Source organism: Anser anser (assembly GCF_964211835.1).
Source record: "Anser anser genome assembly, chromosome: 1".
Classification (NCBI taxonomy): domain Eukaryota; kingdom Metazoa; phylum Chordata; class Aves; order Anseriformes; family Anatidae; genus Anser; species Anser anser.
The window spans coordinates 155,008,344-155,026,419 of NC_139720.1; the positions used below are offsets into that span (position 1 = coordinate 155,008,344).

Sequence of the window (18,076 nt, forward strand, 5' to 3'; positions counted from 1 at the left end):
CCTCTTCCTCTCCCTATCTCACTGCTCAGCTTTTCTTCCATCTGCTCTGAACTTTCCAGATATTTCTAAGGTTAAGAGGAAGCTATGAATATCTACTTCTGTTTAAAAAAAAAAAAAAAAAAGATGCACAAATCTCTTAACAATTGTCTAAACAAAGTCATGAAAATATATTTACTCAAAAAGTACAGAGTTGTCTCTGTAGATCTTAAGTACAGCAGTAAAATGCCCATAAGCATTATGGAGATGTCCAAAATTTGAATTCCTCAGTTTTCCACCTTTCTCAAAAATATTTTTTTGTGTTTTATATATGCCTGCTGGGTTGATGGCAAAGGAGTTGGTGTCTGGGTAGGAAATTATCCACACAGCCAACAAAATATATAGGCAAAGTAACAAGTCAACATCCCTCAGTCTTACTAATTTGGAAGGAAGGAGGCACTTTCAGTACGTACCACGTGTTAAAATGCTGTGTCAGTACTTCTGATGATGTGCAATTTGTTCAAAATTACCTTGGTGAAAGTGTCACTTAAGCACAGAAGTTTAATTACTGTTCTTATGTTAAACCTTTACAGCCCCACTCATTGTGTTGCAAAGCAACAAATCCTAAAATTAGGCACTTGTATCTGTCTCTTCTCTTTCTCAGCCTTTTGGGCATTGTCCAATTTCTTTCATGACATAATTGCACGTATCCTTTTGCCTGTTATTTAGCCTGCAAATGAAAACCACAGTGATGTGTACAATTTCTTGTTTTCCAACTTATCCAAGGATTTATTTGGACTATTTTTTATGCTGTATTGTCTTCGTATGACTTCTTTCTTTCAGTGGATGGTAAACCAGTGTAAACCACCATCTTTATACTTCAATTTATAGAGGTCTCAGTGATGACCCAAATCTGTCAAAACTGGCAAATAGAAAACAAACAAAAAATGTGATTGATTGGAGCCAGGTAAAATAGATGGGCTCTTTTTCTTGAAAGAAGCAAAACTCCTCTACACTTCTCTCAGTTATGCCACGGACAAATCTACCTTCACATTGCTTGCAAAATCAAAATAAAGGAGTGATTAGCTGTTAGACCTGCACTCTGTAGTTTAATAGTTTACTTCTGCACAGCTCTGTTCAAAGCATCTGCTCAGGTTTTGGTCTCCACAGAGTGAAAAGGAGAAAAAAAAAAAAAAGAAAGAAAGAAAAAGGAAAAATAAAATCATTGAAGAGGAGGGGACCTACCATCTTGATGTTGCTGACAATTCAGACGTGAATTTGGCAACAGTCAAGAGCACTGCCTGAATAACCCAGGGACTTAGAGTCCAGGAGGAACTTAAAGGCAGGAGGAACTTAGAGAGTGACCGTGCTTACAGCCGGGCCTCTCTAAAATGCAGAGAGGCAAAAAAAGGCAGCGTGCATCTGAGGGCAGTGCTGGCGAGGGATGTCTGTGAACACAGTCCACGTTTCTCAGCCTTGTGTGCGTCGCCTGATGAAGACTTAATGATTGTGACAGGACGTCTTCGGTGCTAGGCGTACAAAATGGTCACAAGGCCCCCAAGTCTTTCTGATAAACCCAATCGGCGCTGATGCACTTCCCCGCTCCCCGTCTAATTGGTGTAAAGTTTGTGGGTCTGAGTCCCCTATCTTTTATCCGGCTTGCCGCGTCCTCTCCTTTGACACGGGGTCAGGGTTCACATTCGCATCCGATTATCAAAGTGGCACTCATTAAGCGGCAGCCTGCCTCGCACCAAAACGAGTTCGCTGGAAGGGGAGCTCGGCCCATTTACTCAGCAGATTTTAGCATTTTAAGGAGGCCTGAGTGTCACACAGTGTTGCGACGTTTTGAGGAGTTTCAGACATCTCCAGCTGATGATTAATTGTGAGTGATGGGAAATAAAATCCAGTAAAGCCAGCTGCTTGCCATGGTCGGCAAAATTACTATAATGGATATAGGCTGCCAATTTTCCAGTTTTACTGGCAAGTCTTCCAAGTGTAATTAAGGGAAGTTATAAATGATATGGAAATCTATCAAGTCCCATTTATTTTCAGAGGACTCTTTCCCCTGAGACTTTTATCTTCAAGCTTATAGTTTGCTTTGTTGTGCTAATGATTTAAACCACTTCTTATTTCTGATTAAAGCCCCCAATATCCTTCATAAGAAGTTAGATCCACTTTATTCACGGGGATTTAAAGAAACAGAAACCTTTTTAAAGTTGCGTTTGTTAACTGCGCCCAGCCCTTGCTTCCTCTGTGGAGGCACAACCGAGTGTCCTCCATCTTAGGCACCTTGCTACCATCTGGGTTTCTGGTTTGGGACAAATCCTGACGATTTGGAAAGATCTGGTGGGGGGAGGGAAGGAGGGAGAAGAGGGAATTAAAAAATAGAACAAAAAATCCGCCGTTAACAAAAGCCCAACTTCCCCCCAAATCCTAAAGCCTCCAAAAACAAAGATCGTGGGCGCTGCCTTAGACACCAGACATTTAGCACAGGGTGGTGTTGCTCACTAATGTTGTTTGATTTGGAATAAAAGCATGAAAATGATGTGCAAAGGCCTAAAATTGGAGATGTAAAGGATGACTGCACAGTATTCCATTTCTCAATTTCATCCTTCAGAGCCACAAAATGGGGGTGATACAGTTACTGGATGAGATTTACAGTAACAGCTGTGGTCTTCCCACACAAGGGAGGACCTTCTAATGGGCTAAGGTCTGTTTTGAACAGACGGGGAGTAGCAAAACAAGGTTCCCTATTAAGGGTGTGCGGTAATATTCCTGATAAAGAAAGCGAGTAGTGGGAGTCAGATTGCTTTAAGAGACCTAAATCTCCTTTCTCTGTTGAAAAAATAGAGCTATTTTAGAAAGTGCTAACTGCTAAATAAATGAAAGACGTGTAAATGTAAGGGTTTGGTTTTTCGTTAATCTCCTCGCCACGAACTGTAAAGAATGCATAGGAACCAGTGCCAGGGGCATATGGCTTTCTCCTGTGCTGAACATTCATACAAAAGACAGGTTCATCAGTCATTGGAGTATCTGGATAAAAAATTAGCTCCTGATGGATGGTATTTAGAGCTTACCTGCTGCTAGTACATTACCAGAGAAACACAGGTTTTGAAACCCACATGACATTAGAAACTGCAGACCATGAAATACCCCACGTGCGGGTGCACTCCTAATGTACGCCAGGTTATACAAAATAAGAAATAAGCTATTTAAACCCTCTGCCTAAAATTGGGCCCGCTGCAAGGAACCCTGGGTCAGCCCTACACAGGCCAATTAATGCACAGCATCTGCTGTATAGAAGCCGTGCATGAAGCACTTCCGAATGATTTCAGCAATTAAAAGAAAACTGTTTCCTGCCTGTTCTGACAGCAACTGTTTCAATGCAAGAGTGAGCACCAAATCATTGTGTGCAGCTGAAAAAATTAAGTCTTTTTTTTCTTTTTCTTTTTTTTTTTTTTTTTAGTCTTGTGAAAAGGGGGTGGGAGGGATGAAGATTTCTTATGGAATCGGATCGCTCTTTTGTTGTCCGACATTCTGTGTTTTTCTGCCAAATTAGACAGAAGGCTCCGAGGGTTTACGGGGCCCTCTACAGTATCACCTTCTGGTGCACTGTGGCTCCCTAAAAAGATGGACCAATATCAACCCTGCTGATTTGCCTACAAAAGTGGAAATCCCTCAATTACATTTTTAAGTCCATTATATTTGGAACACAGGTGCTCTGGATGCGTAACATTTTAAAGCTCTCAGATCTGAAGGAAAAAAATAATATAATAATAATAATAAAAAAGACTACAGCCCTAAGCAAAAAGGATCTTAGATTTGCTTAAAAGCAAAGTGAGAATTGGGTTTTATTGATATCTCCTTTCTCAGCTTTGGGGAGACACCAGAAAACAGCCCTTGCGATTTCCATTTTGCTGAGACTTGTGTCTCTGTAGAGTCTTCTGAGTAAGAAGGGACAATACGAGACCATGCCCCACGAAATCCAGCTGCCCTGTCTTGCAGACTTCTGCAAAATAATCACAGAACTCATTTATGTTTGTGCAAAACCACTGAACAGTAATTAAGCATGCATTCACTTTCTAAACCCCTTATGAAAATACTCCGTGTGTGTGTTTATTTGTTGTTTAATCTTGGTCCGTACTGGTATCATTGCCTTTCCGGATTTTTTTCTCTCTGACTTGTTGGCATTCTGGCAGCAAGCATCTAACACGAAAACAAATTGAGAAGAATTTGATGAGCAGCAATTGAAATTCCTTAACATTGTCCGCTGCCATGCAAAATAATTAGCGCAGGCTTTCCCTTCTTTCCAAATTAACTTTGAAACAGGAGCTACAGGGTTGAAAATACAATTAGCGGCAATTAATGCACGTGACAAATCATTATCAAACTTCTTATTTTTTTGCCACACTCCTTTAAAGAATGAATCGGAAGATAGCACATCCCAAATTTTGTGACCTCTGATTAACCCAAGGTCAGCGATGTCCCCCTGGCAGCAACAAGCACTGGTCATTGCACTCCCACTTATCCCAAACACACTTCCCCAGCTGCTGCTGAGATCCCAGAGCACCAGGGGAAACGGTACGGAGGCAGAGCGCTTCTGTGGGTGATTCTGCTGCTAGTCAGCCCAAGTCAGAGCAGAGTTTCTATCACAGAAAGCTTTATCGGTCAACTTTTTCAGCAATGGCTAAAAAGCTGCTTATCATCCGAAACGGCAAAGAACCAATAAATAAATAAATAAAAATCTGTGATTTCTTCTCAAAAGGCAGAAAAGGAAGAAACTCTAATTTCTTTTTTTTCTCCCTAGGAAGAAACTCTAATAATATTGACTATTTGTACTTCTGCATAAGAATAGGATTTCATTCTTAATTATACTGCACTCAAACACAAATCTTAGATTGCATAGATATAGAAGAAAAATATATTTGTAAAATACAAAAATTACATAAATATTATAAGCAATTAATACAGTGTTTTGCAACCAAAACATAATTATAACTTGAAGCCTTGAGTTATAAGAATGATGAAATATTTGAATGCTTTCATTTTTGGTATTTCAAAACTGTGAAAATGGTTTAATCTGTTTACCGATAGTTGTTGTGTTTTTTTTCCCTACAAAAATACCCAAAGAAACCGATATTTAACACACAGAATTATAAAAATTACACAGGTTCCTGGACACACTTGGTCAAGTTCACAAACTCCGTTTAACATAAAAATGCAGTTAATATTTGCAGCGGGATCGCTGAAGAACAGGAGGGATGAAGGGTGGCAAGGGAAAGAAAAAGGAAAAACACAGCAACGAAAGAAAAAAAAATGTTCACACATAACAGAAAATCGTATTTCATTTTAAGAACACCTTGCTAAATTATTGACAGCATATTTGTCTTTATCAAATGTAAAACTGTTACTTAAATCAATTTTTACCGTTTTGCCTGGTTGTTGTTTCTCTGTTAAAAATTCCAACCACTTTAATTATGGATATAAGGTAAGAAAGAGGGATTTTATTTAGTTTTTGAGGTCTGAAGGGCAAATATGACTTAAAAGAACACACACCTGGCTGACGGCAACAGGCAACTTTACAACTCCACATTCTCTTTCCCAAGAATGAACAATGTAGTGAGAAACAGAAATTAGGAAGCTGTTTTGTTTTATCTTGTTCTTCAGTAGTGAGCATTTCAACAGTAGAGGTCAAGTGAAACAGATCTTTTCCCATAGCAAGAAACTTTCCTAGGCTTGGGAAATGGAAAATTCTGGAGAAGGCATTTTTTACTATTTTTCTAAAGAATAACAAGAGAAATTGAACCAGCTAACATGCAACTTAACTGGAAAAGGAGCTGAATGCAGTTTAAAACATCTTCCTCAGTTGCTTTTAAAATGTGGGATCACTGACAGGAATTTACTGTGTTCAGTAAATTATACAGGTAAAAAAGCAGCCTTCGAGTTACCTAATTTTGACCTTTCTGAGCCAATCAGCATATCCATTTATTAGCTGATATCTGGGTAGCAAGAAATCATCCCATGCAGTATCAATAGCTATGGCTACAGCAGCATCGATTCGAAATCATAAGACATTTTGATAAATAGACGAAAGTCTGTATATAAAGTGGATTGAGTAGGGATAACTTCCAAAACACGGGGTAATTACTGGCAGGAAGAAAGGAAATTTAGAAATTTGGGTCATAATAATTAATTGCCGTCTTTTTTCAGCTGTAGAGCTGCAAAGATTAAGTAATGATGGGGCATTTATCTAAGGTGCTTTCTTTTTATATATTTATTTCGAGGAGGAAAAAAAAATCATTAAGGTGCTTCCAGCACCAGTGTCAGCTTATTGACCAACGCTTGGCTTAGTATTGCCACCTGTTCTGCCTAATTCAATTGCAAAAGAAAAACAACAAATAAAAACACATAGCTAAAAGAAAAGCATCTTTGCACTTCTGACAGGTACAGAACTGAATAAACAAAAACTGTCATCGTAGGTTAAAATTTAGTACAGACAACAAAGCTGGCAGGACAGCTAAAATCTCTTTTTGTGGCTGCGTACGGTTCAGACAACCCGACCCAGAATCCGTTGTGGGAGCGCTTCATGGGGCTTTCTTCAGCTGGGCCATGACAACACTGCTCTACCTGTTCAAACAGTAGGACCCTGGGCTTGCCCTCTTCCTGCGCTCTCAGTGCACAGAATCCTACGGGCACAAAAATCAAGGAGAAATACGTGCAAGCATCTGCCTATCCCTGCCCTCTAAGTGAAGGAGAGAATCCGTGCAGCTGTAGCAGTTTTTAATGGTGTTTTTGTGGTAGTTGTGGTGAGATTCAAACCAGGTGCAGTGCCATCTCCACACTCTGGCACAAAAATATTGTTGAGACAGTGAGCTAGCAGGGCTGGCTTGCGGTGGTGTTGGTGTCAGCAGAAACAGAGCGAGTCCCCCGTCCAGCCTCTCGAAGCACAGCTCTTCCTTTTGCCCTTAGCACCATGGGGAACCAAAAAGTGACTCTCCCAAACATAATTTCATCCCAATGCCTCCTCATCTCTAGCAATCTAGTTGAAAAATAAACACCCAAACACCCCCTCAGATGGATATTTCCTATCTAACACAACTGTGCTGTCACGAAGAATGTAAGCTAAATTTAAATCTTCTTTCCCTAAATAATATTAACCTTCTTTCTATTCAGCCAGATTTCAAATTGTTTTGTTGTTTGTGTTGCTTTATGTTTCTGAGTGGCTTCATTGTGTTTCCAGGAATAATTGAGTGACAACTAATTACAGTCTTCTGATCACATGAAGGAAAATAAAGAAAGTAGAAAGTAACTAAAAAGCTAAAAAATTGGCAGCGTCACAAGTTCTGCTTCTCTCTGAATGACAAAAAGCACTTCCCCACTGTGTTACTAAGATCTATAGATCATCTTACAGACAAAAGAAAATAAATTCCTTGCATAGGCAATATCTTTTGGCAAAAACGAATTGAAAAGTGCTTATCAGACCAGCTGGAGAGAGGATGCTCACACAATCTTCTACCGGGCTTCATCGGCCCCGAGTATTTTTCACCAACAGCAGCCAAAAGAGAACATTATACGTGAAGGAAAAACAACAATGCATCGGGCAAGGAAAACTAACGGAGAGAGCAGCGTCGCCTTCTCCTTTGGCTAAGGGCACAGGGAGAGGGACTAACAAACACCATATGCTTTACCTGGCTGGGTGCGATGCCCTATAGCTGAGCTGCAGGTACCGAGCAAGAGATTGCAAACGCAGCTATTCAGACAAAGGCGATGCATCCCTCACGAGTTGCTGCTTCCCTATTGCAAAGTTTCCTCTGAAGGAGGTAACACAGCCTAGCTCCCCGTGCTGCTGGCCGCTCTGGAATCGCAGGGACCAAGCTGTACCTCTGCTGCCCGCACGGGGTAGGAGAAAACAGCCTCAGATAGCTACGAACCAGGCAGCCTCCAACACCTGAGTGGGGTAAAAAGGACAACTACCTCACTCTCTCCTAGTCTTCAGCTCCGCTGTTTCCACACGGGCTGCAAAATCTGAACTGCCAAGCACCGCTGCAAACGCAGAGCTTGCTCTATAGAACCGAAGCTGCTTAGGTTCCCATTTCTCCAGCAGATTAAAGAAATCAGACTTTTTTTTTTTCTTTTCTTTCTTTTTTTTCCCAAGCAGTGCAACAAAAGGAGCTGTATTTATCGGGGAGCTGCAGTTCCCTGCCCATCACGCCTTGAACAGCTGTAGTGAGTGAGCTGGTTTCTGACGGGCAGCCAAGACGTGTAATCTGAATCACACCATCCCACTGCTTTTTCAGCGCAGATAGCTGATGCTACCCTCATCTCCCTCACTCGCTTTTTTTTTTTTTTTTTAACGTTTTGACACTAGTCCTGAAAAGGAAGGATTTAAGTTAAACCCTTTTCAATAACGCAAATGTGTTTTTGCAATTAAAGCCACACAATTAGCATTGACAAGCTCAGGTCAGCAGAACGTAGATTACGCTGTTCGAACGCTCTGCCACTCGATGCCTCCAGCAAAAAGCTGCACGAGATGAAAACAGAAAAAAAAAATCTCCACACAGTATTTAACAACTTATGCTCTGATGCACTGCACCACTTGTGGATTTGTGGGGGGAGATTCATTTATTTATTTACTTTAAATCCCTTTGGCTCTGGCCTCCTTCTCCACTGGTTCTACTCCTTCAAGACAACAAGAAATATTCTTCAAGGCACACACAAGAAAGCTGTAACATGCAGCAGAATTAACTTCTCAACAAAATATTTAAAAATATTAAAAAAGACTCAGAATCCTTCCCTTCAAAATGTTTCCCTTCATTCTTCACAGGAAAAAGTATTTGCTTAAGGTCTCCTTCAGTCAGTCACTCTTACTGCCTATACAGGAATCACACATTTCTCACTCCATGCAATGCCTTAGTGACCAATTTTAATTGAATACTGATGTTTTTAAAGGTATAAACGGTGTGTGTGTGCATGTATATATCACAAAACCAGAAAGCTAAGTGTGATCTAAAGGAATTCATCTCTTGCTAATATTTACTTAGCTGTGCTTACTAATGTTTTCTCAGAAATCTCCTTATTTTGTTAATATGAACATTTGCACCTACAAATTTAAGTATTAACACGTTGACTCCTTTCTCTTTGTGAATAGACAGAAATATACATATATTCTAAAAACAACAGTGGTATCTCGCAGAAAAATGTAAACAAACAAATCTCTTTACCAGCACAATTGATGACCGTCACATAGTAAGTCCAGTGCTAATTTTGGACTTGAGATCTTTACCCCATTCTTAAATCATCTGTCAAGAAAATCTAGATTTTGTTGCCATAAATTGTGATGCTGCCATAAATTATGAACACTGCGACTAAATCTTTCTGTTTCTTTCTAAGTGCCACATGCACATTTATTACATCATTTAATCAGCAACAGTAACAAAGTACTTTAAAATTAATCTGCACAACCTGAGAGATCCACCTAAGGGCCCTGACCTCAGAAATAATGTTTGATTACAATGTGGTAGAATTTCATAAAAAGCTGATTTCGAGAAAGTATTTACATGCAACTCTAAAACACTGTATTTATGTTCGTTTCCAGCTCAACGCCAGGTAAGGAACACTGGAAATACCCAGAACAGCACTGGGATGTTCTGTTGCCCGTCTGTATGCCAAGTTCATCCTTCATGCAGGACAAGAGAATTCCCATAAGAGAATAGGAAGTCCCAGCATTGAATTCTCAGTTCATAAACGTCATGTGTCTTGTGAAATGCTACTAAAAAAAAAAAGTTAGTATCTACCCTATGTCCCTTGTGTTTACTTACACTTTCATTACTTCACGGCAGAAAACCAACAACCCCTTGTTTCTATCACTAACAACATATATTTACTTATATATATTTACACACACACACACACACATTTCTTTCCCTTGTCAAGGCACTTCTGACACAAAACCAAGCTATTGGTTGAGTTTCAACTGTGGACTTGTAAGCAGACAAACACATTCCCTTTAAACCCACTTCAATCTGAATGGTGCTTCCTTATTATTTTTTACAATTTAAATGAAACGCAGCACACATCCTTCAGCACACTTTACTCTACAGGTGAGGTTAAAAAAAACCCTGTGACCTGTAGTTTCAGTTGCATCAAGGAGAAATTTGTGTGGAACAGATAATGAAAATGCAGATAGATAGATCATGTTTCTTACCATGTCCCCGGGCTTGACAGAAACTGCCACCACTGCTCCAGGCATGGGAGATCTCAAAATGCTGGAGGTGTCCTCTGCTGCTTTCTCTGGCATGTACTTGCTCAGCTCTGCTGCAACCTTCGTCAGTATTTGCAATTTGTACTAAAGAATAGGAAGAGGAATGTTTTAGCATACTGCACCTTGGTGAATTCCAGTGAAAAATCTGCACTATTTTATGTTTTTATATAATACATCTGTTATCTATTCTTTGCCGGACTGCCTAAAAATCACTGTTTGAGATCCTTATTCAGTTTCATTTTCAGGATATAGGAAAAAAAAATGTTGACCCTAAACTGCAGCAATGAGCACATAAAAGGAACTAATCAAGTACAGTAATGTCAGATTCATTTTAAAAAAATAGGATTAGACAGGGGAAATACAAATTTTAAAAAACACGAATATCCTTATGCCTACTGCAAATTATTTTTAGTGGATAAAGAATACTGAGGTACTGGAAATTTATTCCCATCAATGTGCCGAATTAGAAACTGACCTTTTGGGAAAGTCTGACACATTTTCAATGACATGGTTAATTTTAAGTGTTACTCTTACTTTTTAAACATTTATTTTGATCACATTTAATGTTTGAAGAGAATAGCTTGTTTAGATTTTGCAATTTGAACATAGTAAACAATTTCATTTCCATTTTTCATACACAAGCAGAAAAAAGGAATAATTTGGTTGTATTGAATGTATTTTAACTGTAATAAAAACTGTTCAGCAGCTGTTACGTTCCTTAAGGAAAAAAAAATGTTCTCTCTATTATGTTTTATAACGATTAAAAATGGAAAAGAGTATGGTGAACCTCAAGTGCCTAAGAGCATCGGTTCAAACAAAACCTTTCTGAAAACATCTACATGCATACATTAATTTGAGCTCCAGGCTTTTAGTTTTTAAAAACTTGCAATCCCTTTGACAATTCATTGCATTTAGACAGATGGCCTTCGAATTTGTCCCAGTACACTTGCAAATGAATGCAAAAATCCAGTAGATGGCAGCAGGTCTCTGCGTGAAGCTCCTTCCTCCCCGTGGCCAACTGAGCGAAGACCAGCACCACACTTCATCAATAATTTAAACAAAGGTTTTAATAATAAGCGTCGGATGAAGTGCATTTACAATTCAAATGTGTATTTTGCTGATGGAAAGTTCAACACCTTGCTTTGAACAGTATGTTTTCTTCCAAAACAATTAGCTGTTGTTTTATTAGCAATAAAATGTCTTTACTTTTCATTTCTGCACAGACAGAAAAAATCCGATCCCCTTATGGCAAAGGTAAAGGGGGACGCTACCTTCTGCTTCTCTAGGGAGTAGAACAAGGTATTTAGGAATACATGCAAAAGGTAATTAACTCGGCAATGACATCTTTAAAAAGCAGCTTTCAAAGGCAAATTGAAACAACGTAAGGGAGGATCATCGTCCTCCACAAATGGCGCTTGCACACGCGGATTATGTGCAAAGAACAGCATGGCCATTCGGTTAGAAATGTTGCCTCTCATCAGAAGTACACGGAAATAAATGATTGAGTGAACCAACCCTCCCCTCCACACCCCGGGTAAATGTAATAAAACGCCACGACGATATTTCCCGAAGCTGCAAGTGGCACCCAAAGATTTCCGAACCTATTCCCAAACGCGCGCCTTGGTCACGACAGTCGCTGTGGCACACGCACACCAGCACCATTTTGTATGCAAAAAGCTGCTTTAACTCCAAGCCTCCTGCAGGCATCGTCGTGGCAATTAAGACTCTGGCGCTCACGTTCTCAAAACCAAAACGCAGTTAGCTTTCTCTGCACACAAGGAAACGCCGTTCAAGGCAGCGGGCTCCTTGCGGTCTCTTTTTCTGGAAGCGTGCGCACACTTGCATGTGTGCTGGAGGGGAGAGGGGAGGCGATGCCTATAGGAGATTTGATGACAGAAGTTGCAAACAGAATTGCAGCAGTGTGACAAGTCAAATAATAACATCTTGTGCATGTTTCTTCGCTCCTGAGTGTCTGTTTTGCAATCAAGACATACAAGTGTCTGCCAGTTTCTGAAGGATATGATCCTTAAGTGAAATTACTGTGCAAATAAAAGCTTTTTACTCCTATTAAAATTCGTCTGAGTCATAAGTGGCAAGGAAAAAAAGCTTGCAGAGTGTATTCTGCTGTCAATCTAATAAACATTCTGTGCAGAGGGACTATTTATCAAAGATAAATTGTACTTAAAAGTCCTTCATTAAATCTATGGGGGGGAATATAATTACACCAAATTGCACAGTTTCAGTATCCATGGTTAGTGTCTTCTTTGTACTCAGAGTTTGAAAATAAAATAAAAAATAAAAAAAAATAAAAAGAAACAAGGAAGAAAACAGAAGTTAGATTTGTGGACTGTATTGTTGCCTCTTGCAAGCGACTATTTTGATAGGATTTCAAAGGATTGGGTTTAGATGCCATTTAGTTTTTTTCAGCCACTTACAGAGAGAGAGATCAACACTTCTGAGCTGTCCAATTTCAAAATTTAAACTTCAAGTGAAAGCTATACCTTCTGCATTCATCTGAGTTACGGCATTTCACAGGGATTGAAACACACAATTCCCTATGCACTCACAGCTTACAGCAGTGGGGGAAAACCATGTTCCTCAGTGTGCTGCACTTGAAAGCTCAGCTCTCCACAGCAAGTTAAAATATCCCAACCAAACATTGTTTTTACTATCTTTATAATTTTCGTATCTTTTAGATTCCTTTCTCTGCAGGACTCCTGCTTTGCTTGGAGTGAGATGTAAGAGCCAGTACACTCAAAGCTTTAAAACGCAGGTCTTTGTTACTGATGAGCTGTTCCTTTTCCTTTTGTATTTGTTTATTGTTCTTTAGTCTGTTTGGGGGATAAGCAAGTTACTGTAATCAAAAAGCAAAAAATAACAACAGTAAACTTCTCAGGGAAGGGCCTTTTTTGGCACAGTTGGTTCACAAATGACCTTTCAGAATATAAAAAGACAAAGCAGCAAAGAAAGGTTCCTTCTTTAAAATTACCTTTGATGTATTTCTGCTGCCGCCCGGACCCCACTAAACACCCACATAAGCGTCCCTTTGTAAAGCTGTTTCTCATCTCTGGGGGATGAGATTTGCACAGGAGGAGCAGGGGGGGCCATTCACCTCGCTGGGAAGCTGCCCGTGGCTTGGGGAGACCCACAAGGATCTGGGGAAGTCAAATCAATGCCTGCCAATGCCACTAAAACAAAGATGATTAAGGATATACCCATTTTGTTTTTTTAAGGATGATTAACACTGCTGTTATGCCCTTGATTTAGCATGTGAGGACAACACTGTACATATGAAGTAGAAGTTTTTATACAAAAGGAGCGTGGACGGCGTTCGGCTTTTTCGCCTTTTTCCCGAGGAGGAGGAGATGGGAGAAAGCAAGGGGCGTAAATTGAGGAAGGCTGTAAAGTTTGGGTTATAAATAGAGACCAGAAGGTTTCCACTGGCCTAAAACAGAAGAAACATCTGTTGGAGTCATAAATAGATTGTGGCGGACTCCCGGCGCAATGAAAGCTGCTAGCCATCAGACCTGCGCTGAGGAGTGGTTGTCACCAGCCACTGCTCCGCTCCGCAGGGCTTCAGAGCCTAATTCTTCCAGCCAAAGCAAAGTTAATAGAGAAGTACCTGAAAGGAACCATACAGCTTCTGATGGCGTATAAAACAGGTGTTTCTTTTCCACAAGACTGCTGGAGTCCACACTCAGTTGACAAAAATTACAGGAGGGAAAGGGGATGTTACTTAATAGTTCTCTTAGCGTAACAGTATCCTAACTTTCCTGCTAAATGAATTGGATGTTTTTGTAATGCCAAACTACCGCTTACGACCAAACCTCTGTGACAAAAACAGAAGGGAGAAAGAAAGGTGTAGTAACAGCAGTGCAAAGGATTAGGTGGGGGGAAAAGAGAAAGCGTCACATTGAAAATTATACCTTAGGTTTTGTAGGTTTTGTTTTGTTTTGTAGACATATACAGTACTGATCTCTCAAGTCAGCAGACAAGAAGTAGACCAGCTGCTACTAAATAGGTGGCCACAGCACACCTGAACCCCATCTTTACTTAAAAACAAGTTCTGTAGCTTGAACAGATACGGTTCCCTTACTGGCTGCAACTGCATACTGCGTACCTTCAGTATCATGCTCATGACTGCACTCTGTTACAACTCACATTAGTTTATTAAATATAATCTTCCCTGTACACCTGAAACTCATGTCCCCAGAAGCTGTAAATGTTCAAACTCCATTGGAGATTTTATAGAGCAATCTAATGTATCAATACCCATATGGTACTTACGACATTGTTTGGACTGCCGACCAGATGTGGATTTTCAGAGCGCTTTACCTTAATGTTCAACCATGTTTTTCAAATGTCTGTCATTCTTGTGGTCAGAAGGGTGAAAATCCTACGTAGCTCAGGTTTCAGTAAAGAAACTGCTGTGCATCTTAATTACTTTCGCTAACCTTACAGTGTCATTTTTGGAATCAACGAAATTTATTAACTGCGGTTGCGTAATTTCCCTTTAACATCTCTAATCAGCATCCTATCTCAAGTCACTTAACTGTTGTGGCCTGCAGTTTGACCATCCCAGATTCACGTGTAATACGTTATTCAGTATTCACTCATGGCAATAATAAGCAGTGTAGCTGAGCTGAATACAACGAGCACACTGCCTTTTTTATGAAGCATTACCCATTTTGACACACTGACCGCCCGTGGCCTCGCTGAGATTTCCACCAGGGCATCTAAACAGGAAAATGATGTATTTATTCCATATTACTTCAGGGTGTCTGGCACCACCCTCTTTTAGAGCCCAGGATTTCCTACTCCAGATGAAGAACCTACACAGCACTTTGCACATCTCGGAGGTTTTAGGTTTTTTTTCCGAGCTCCGAGTTCAGGAGCCGATTTCCACACGGGGGTGGCGAGGACTGGCCCCAACAGCCGCGCAAAAAAAAAGGCGGCACCTTCAGTTTAATGGAGCAAAAAAATGAAAATAATAATAATGAAACCACACACACAAAGCAGCCACAAAAAAAATCAAGAGCCTTTAGCAGCGGCAATAGGGGAGGGCCCAGCGCCGGGCCTAGAGGTCCCAAGGCCGGGCCTGGAGGGCCGACGGCCGGGCCCCGAGGGCCGGGTCCGGGGCTGTATGATTTCATACACCGCCGCTTTGAGGATTTTCCCTTGCAAGCCGCCTGCCAGCCCATCTCCGGCTGTATTTACGCCGGCGCCCGGTTGTGTTTACAACGCGGCCGTAATTAGAAGGGATGCAACAGGCGGCCACGGTGCTCGGCCTTCCATTTTGCCACCGCGCCGGGTACAGCGCGATCCTGCTTCACGGAGTCATGCGAAACGACAAAAGCGCTATTTTCTGCAGCCTCGGCGCTCAGACGGCACTTCATTTGCAGCTATCTATAATTAGATTAATGGTGTAGTGCTGTACAAAGCAGGCCCACTTCACATCAGATAGCATATGAATTAGGACAAACACTTATTTCAATTCCAGGCAGAGAAAGCAGTGACTGGGGTATTTAGCATACCCTTTATGGTGGAATGAGATGTTAATTGTGTACCATTACCTCTAAACTGCTTGCTTGTTGTATAAATCACTGTGCTAATTGATGCAGAGATAGAAACGTAGCCACAGGCAAGAAAGCAACGGAATGAGAGCTGAAGATGGTGGATAAAGGATTATCGAGTAAAACCATATGGAGATGAGGTTCCTTTGAAACCTGCCCACAAGCAGTGCCACTGTGAACTACGGGGGGAAAGTGCTGGAGTGATGCCCTCGGAAAATGTATGGATTTTACCATCACCGCTAAAGAAGAAAACCGTAGTAACGAGTCCGAGGCAAAGAGAAAAAAGTGCAGGGTAACTGCGTGCAATGAACCTCAACACATGCCTCCAAACCACAAGGAACAGGCAGAGCGTGCCTTGGGAACAGTCGCCCCACCATCCAGATTTTGGGGGCCCGAGTTAATAAATAACACTCGCAAACTGCCCAGAGCAGATGGTCCCCTGACCCATCTGCAGGCTAGAAATGCTGGTGGTTTAAACAGAAAATGTTTCTCTTGAGAGAGAGAGAGAATTCAAGTGGCTATTGATAAGTTAAACGTCCTAATTAGGAGGAAGAAGGGAAGCAGCTTTACACACCTGTAGTAATAACACATATTCTAGTCTGTGTCTATACAGAAGAAAATCCCCCAAAAGAAATCCCCCCTACAAGAAAATCCCCCAAAAATCCCCTCTCATACACTGTGCAAGCAACAGGGGTGAATTTCTCAGAAGCAACACGTAGCTCTGTCTGCAACAGGACTAACAGAAGTACAGGACTAAATGTCACAGACTGGTTTTGGAGCTGTCTGTCATCTCTAAAAAAAGCATTATAGCCATTCATAACTGCATTGCCCTCTGTAGATTCTCTCAAATAAATGGTGACTTTGACCAGTCTTCTGCCCACACATGTCCCTACCGTACATACAGAGTTGCGGCTTCCTCCTCTGGTCACACGTGATGGATTGGACCACAATGCTTTTAGGACCATTCCCACTGCTACCTTTGGCTGAAGTCTATCAACTGAGTCAACAGCATGCCCGCCTGAGCCTTGGTTTCTTGGCAAAGGTACCTAGAAACAGCATTACACGAGGAAGATGAGCTACAATGCCATCTTGAGCATCCCATTCAAGGAGGACAAGCCAATTGGGTGAGGTGCTCACCAATGAGCCCTGCCTTCTTCCTCTACAGACACATGAATCTGTTTGGCAGAGGGGTCACCTTATCCCACAACATCCTATTCTGTAACACCACTGCACTATAAATCATCTCACGCCTCACATCTGCTCCTAGATTATTATATCAATTATTTTCTTATGTTTCTTGTTCAGAAAACTTCATAAAAACTTGTTCAGAAAACTTACGACTTAGCTTCGTATTGTGATCACTAATAGCTTCATATTTTGATTGCTAATAAAATACCAAGACAAAATGAGAGTAACCAAAATGCTATTCAATGTTCTATTCCATGAAAACAATACTCTTTGCAACATGACACTTCAGGGTGAATGCTGCCTTTCAGTGATGTGCTCTAAGATCTTATCCCAGTAAAATAAAATAAAATAAAATAAAATAAAATTCCCCCAAAATACAAGGTGTCTTCCACTTGAGTGTTTAATCCCTGCTGTTCTTCAGTGTACGATATTGCCTTAGCTTAAAAGAGCAAAGAGAATGCATTGTATCTACCAGTATCTCACTGTCCTAAGGGTAATTAAAAAGAATGATATATTGGATTTTCCAAATTTACTGGAGCTTAAAGTGTCATAGTAATGTTTGTCGACCTCTGTTCCCAACGAAATACACATAACAACCATATATGTATATGTGTATCCATGTATATATGGGAGGATTTGGGGGTGGACAGTTACCAGTTACAAACAAAGCAGTACTAATGTACAAATTACTGCTTGCTGCAATATCAACTGAATAGCAGAAGAGAATCATTTATTGGTTGACAAAGTGCTTCAATTACTTTGAGAGGAACCTTTAAATTATTTCCAACACAATAAACCAAACAGGAGCAAACAGAGTGATGTTAAGGACAGCATTCACTGTTTAGAAATTATGCTGGCGTTCAACAGTTTAGATTTTGGTCACCAGACATAAAGCTGGTGGATTATCCTCTTTTGTCACTGAAGCTTATAAGTTTAAGGAAACATTAGCTATATCTGGCCAACCGAAGGGACCTATGAAATAGAAACAAATGGAAGTAGAAAAAAAAAAAAAAAAAGAACAACTCTATGTTGACTACTTTGAAATAACACCTCCCAAGTGTGCGGCTAGTTGACATAA

General features: G+C 40.6%; 1 protein-coding gene across 4 annotated transcripts in view; it reads right to left on the reverse strand.

Annotated features, from left to right (window-relative positions):
* PCCA (propionyl-CoA carboxylase subunit alpha) overlaps positions 1–18,076 on the reverse strand; it is a 284,839-nt gene that overhangs the window by 5,812 nt on the left and 260,951 nt on the right. For all 4 annotated transcript variants that reach the window (XM_083820666.1, XM_083820667.1, XM_083820668.1 and 1 more), the window contains one exon: positions 10,181–10,321. In XM_083820666.1, coding sequence (XP_083676792.1) covers positions 10,181–10,321 — 141 coding nt within the window. The remainder of the gene's footprint in view (positions 1–10,180; positions 10,322–18,076) is intronic.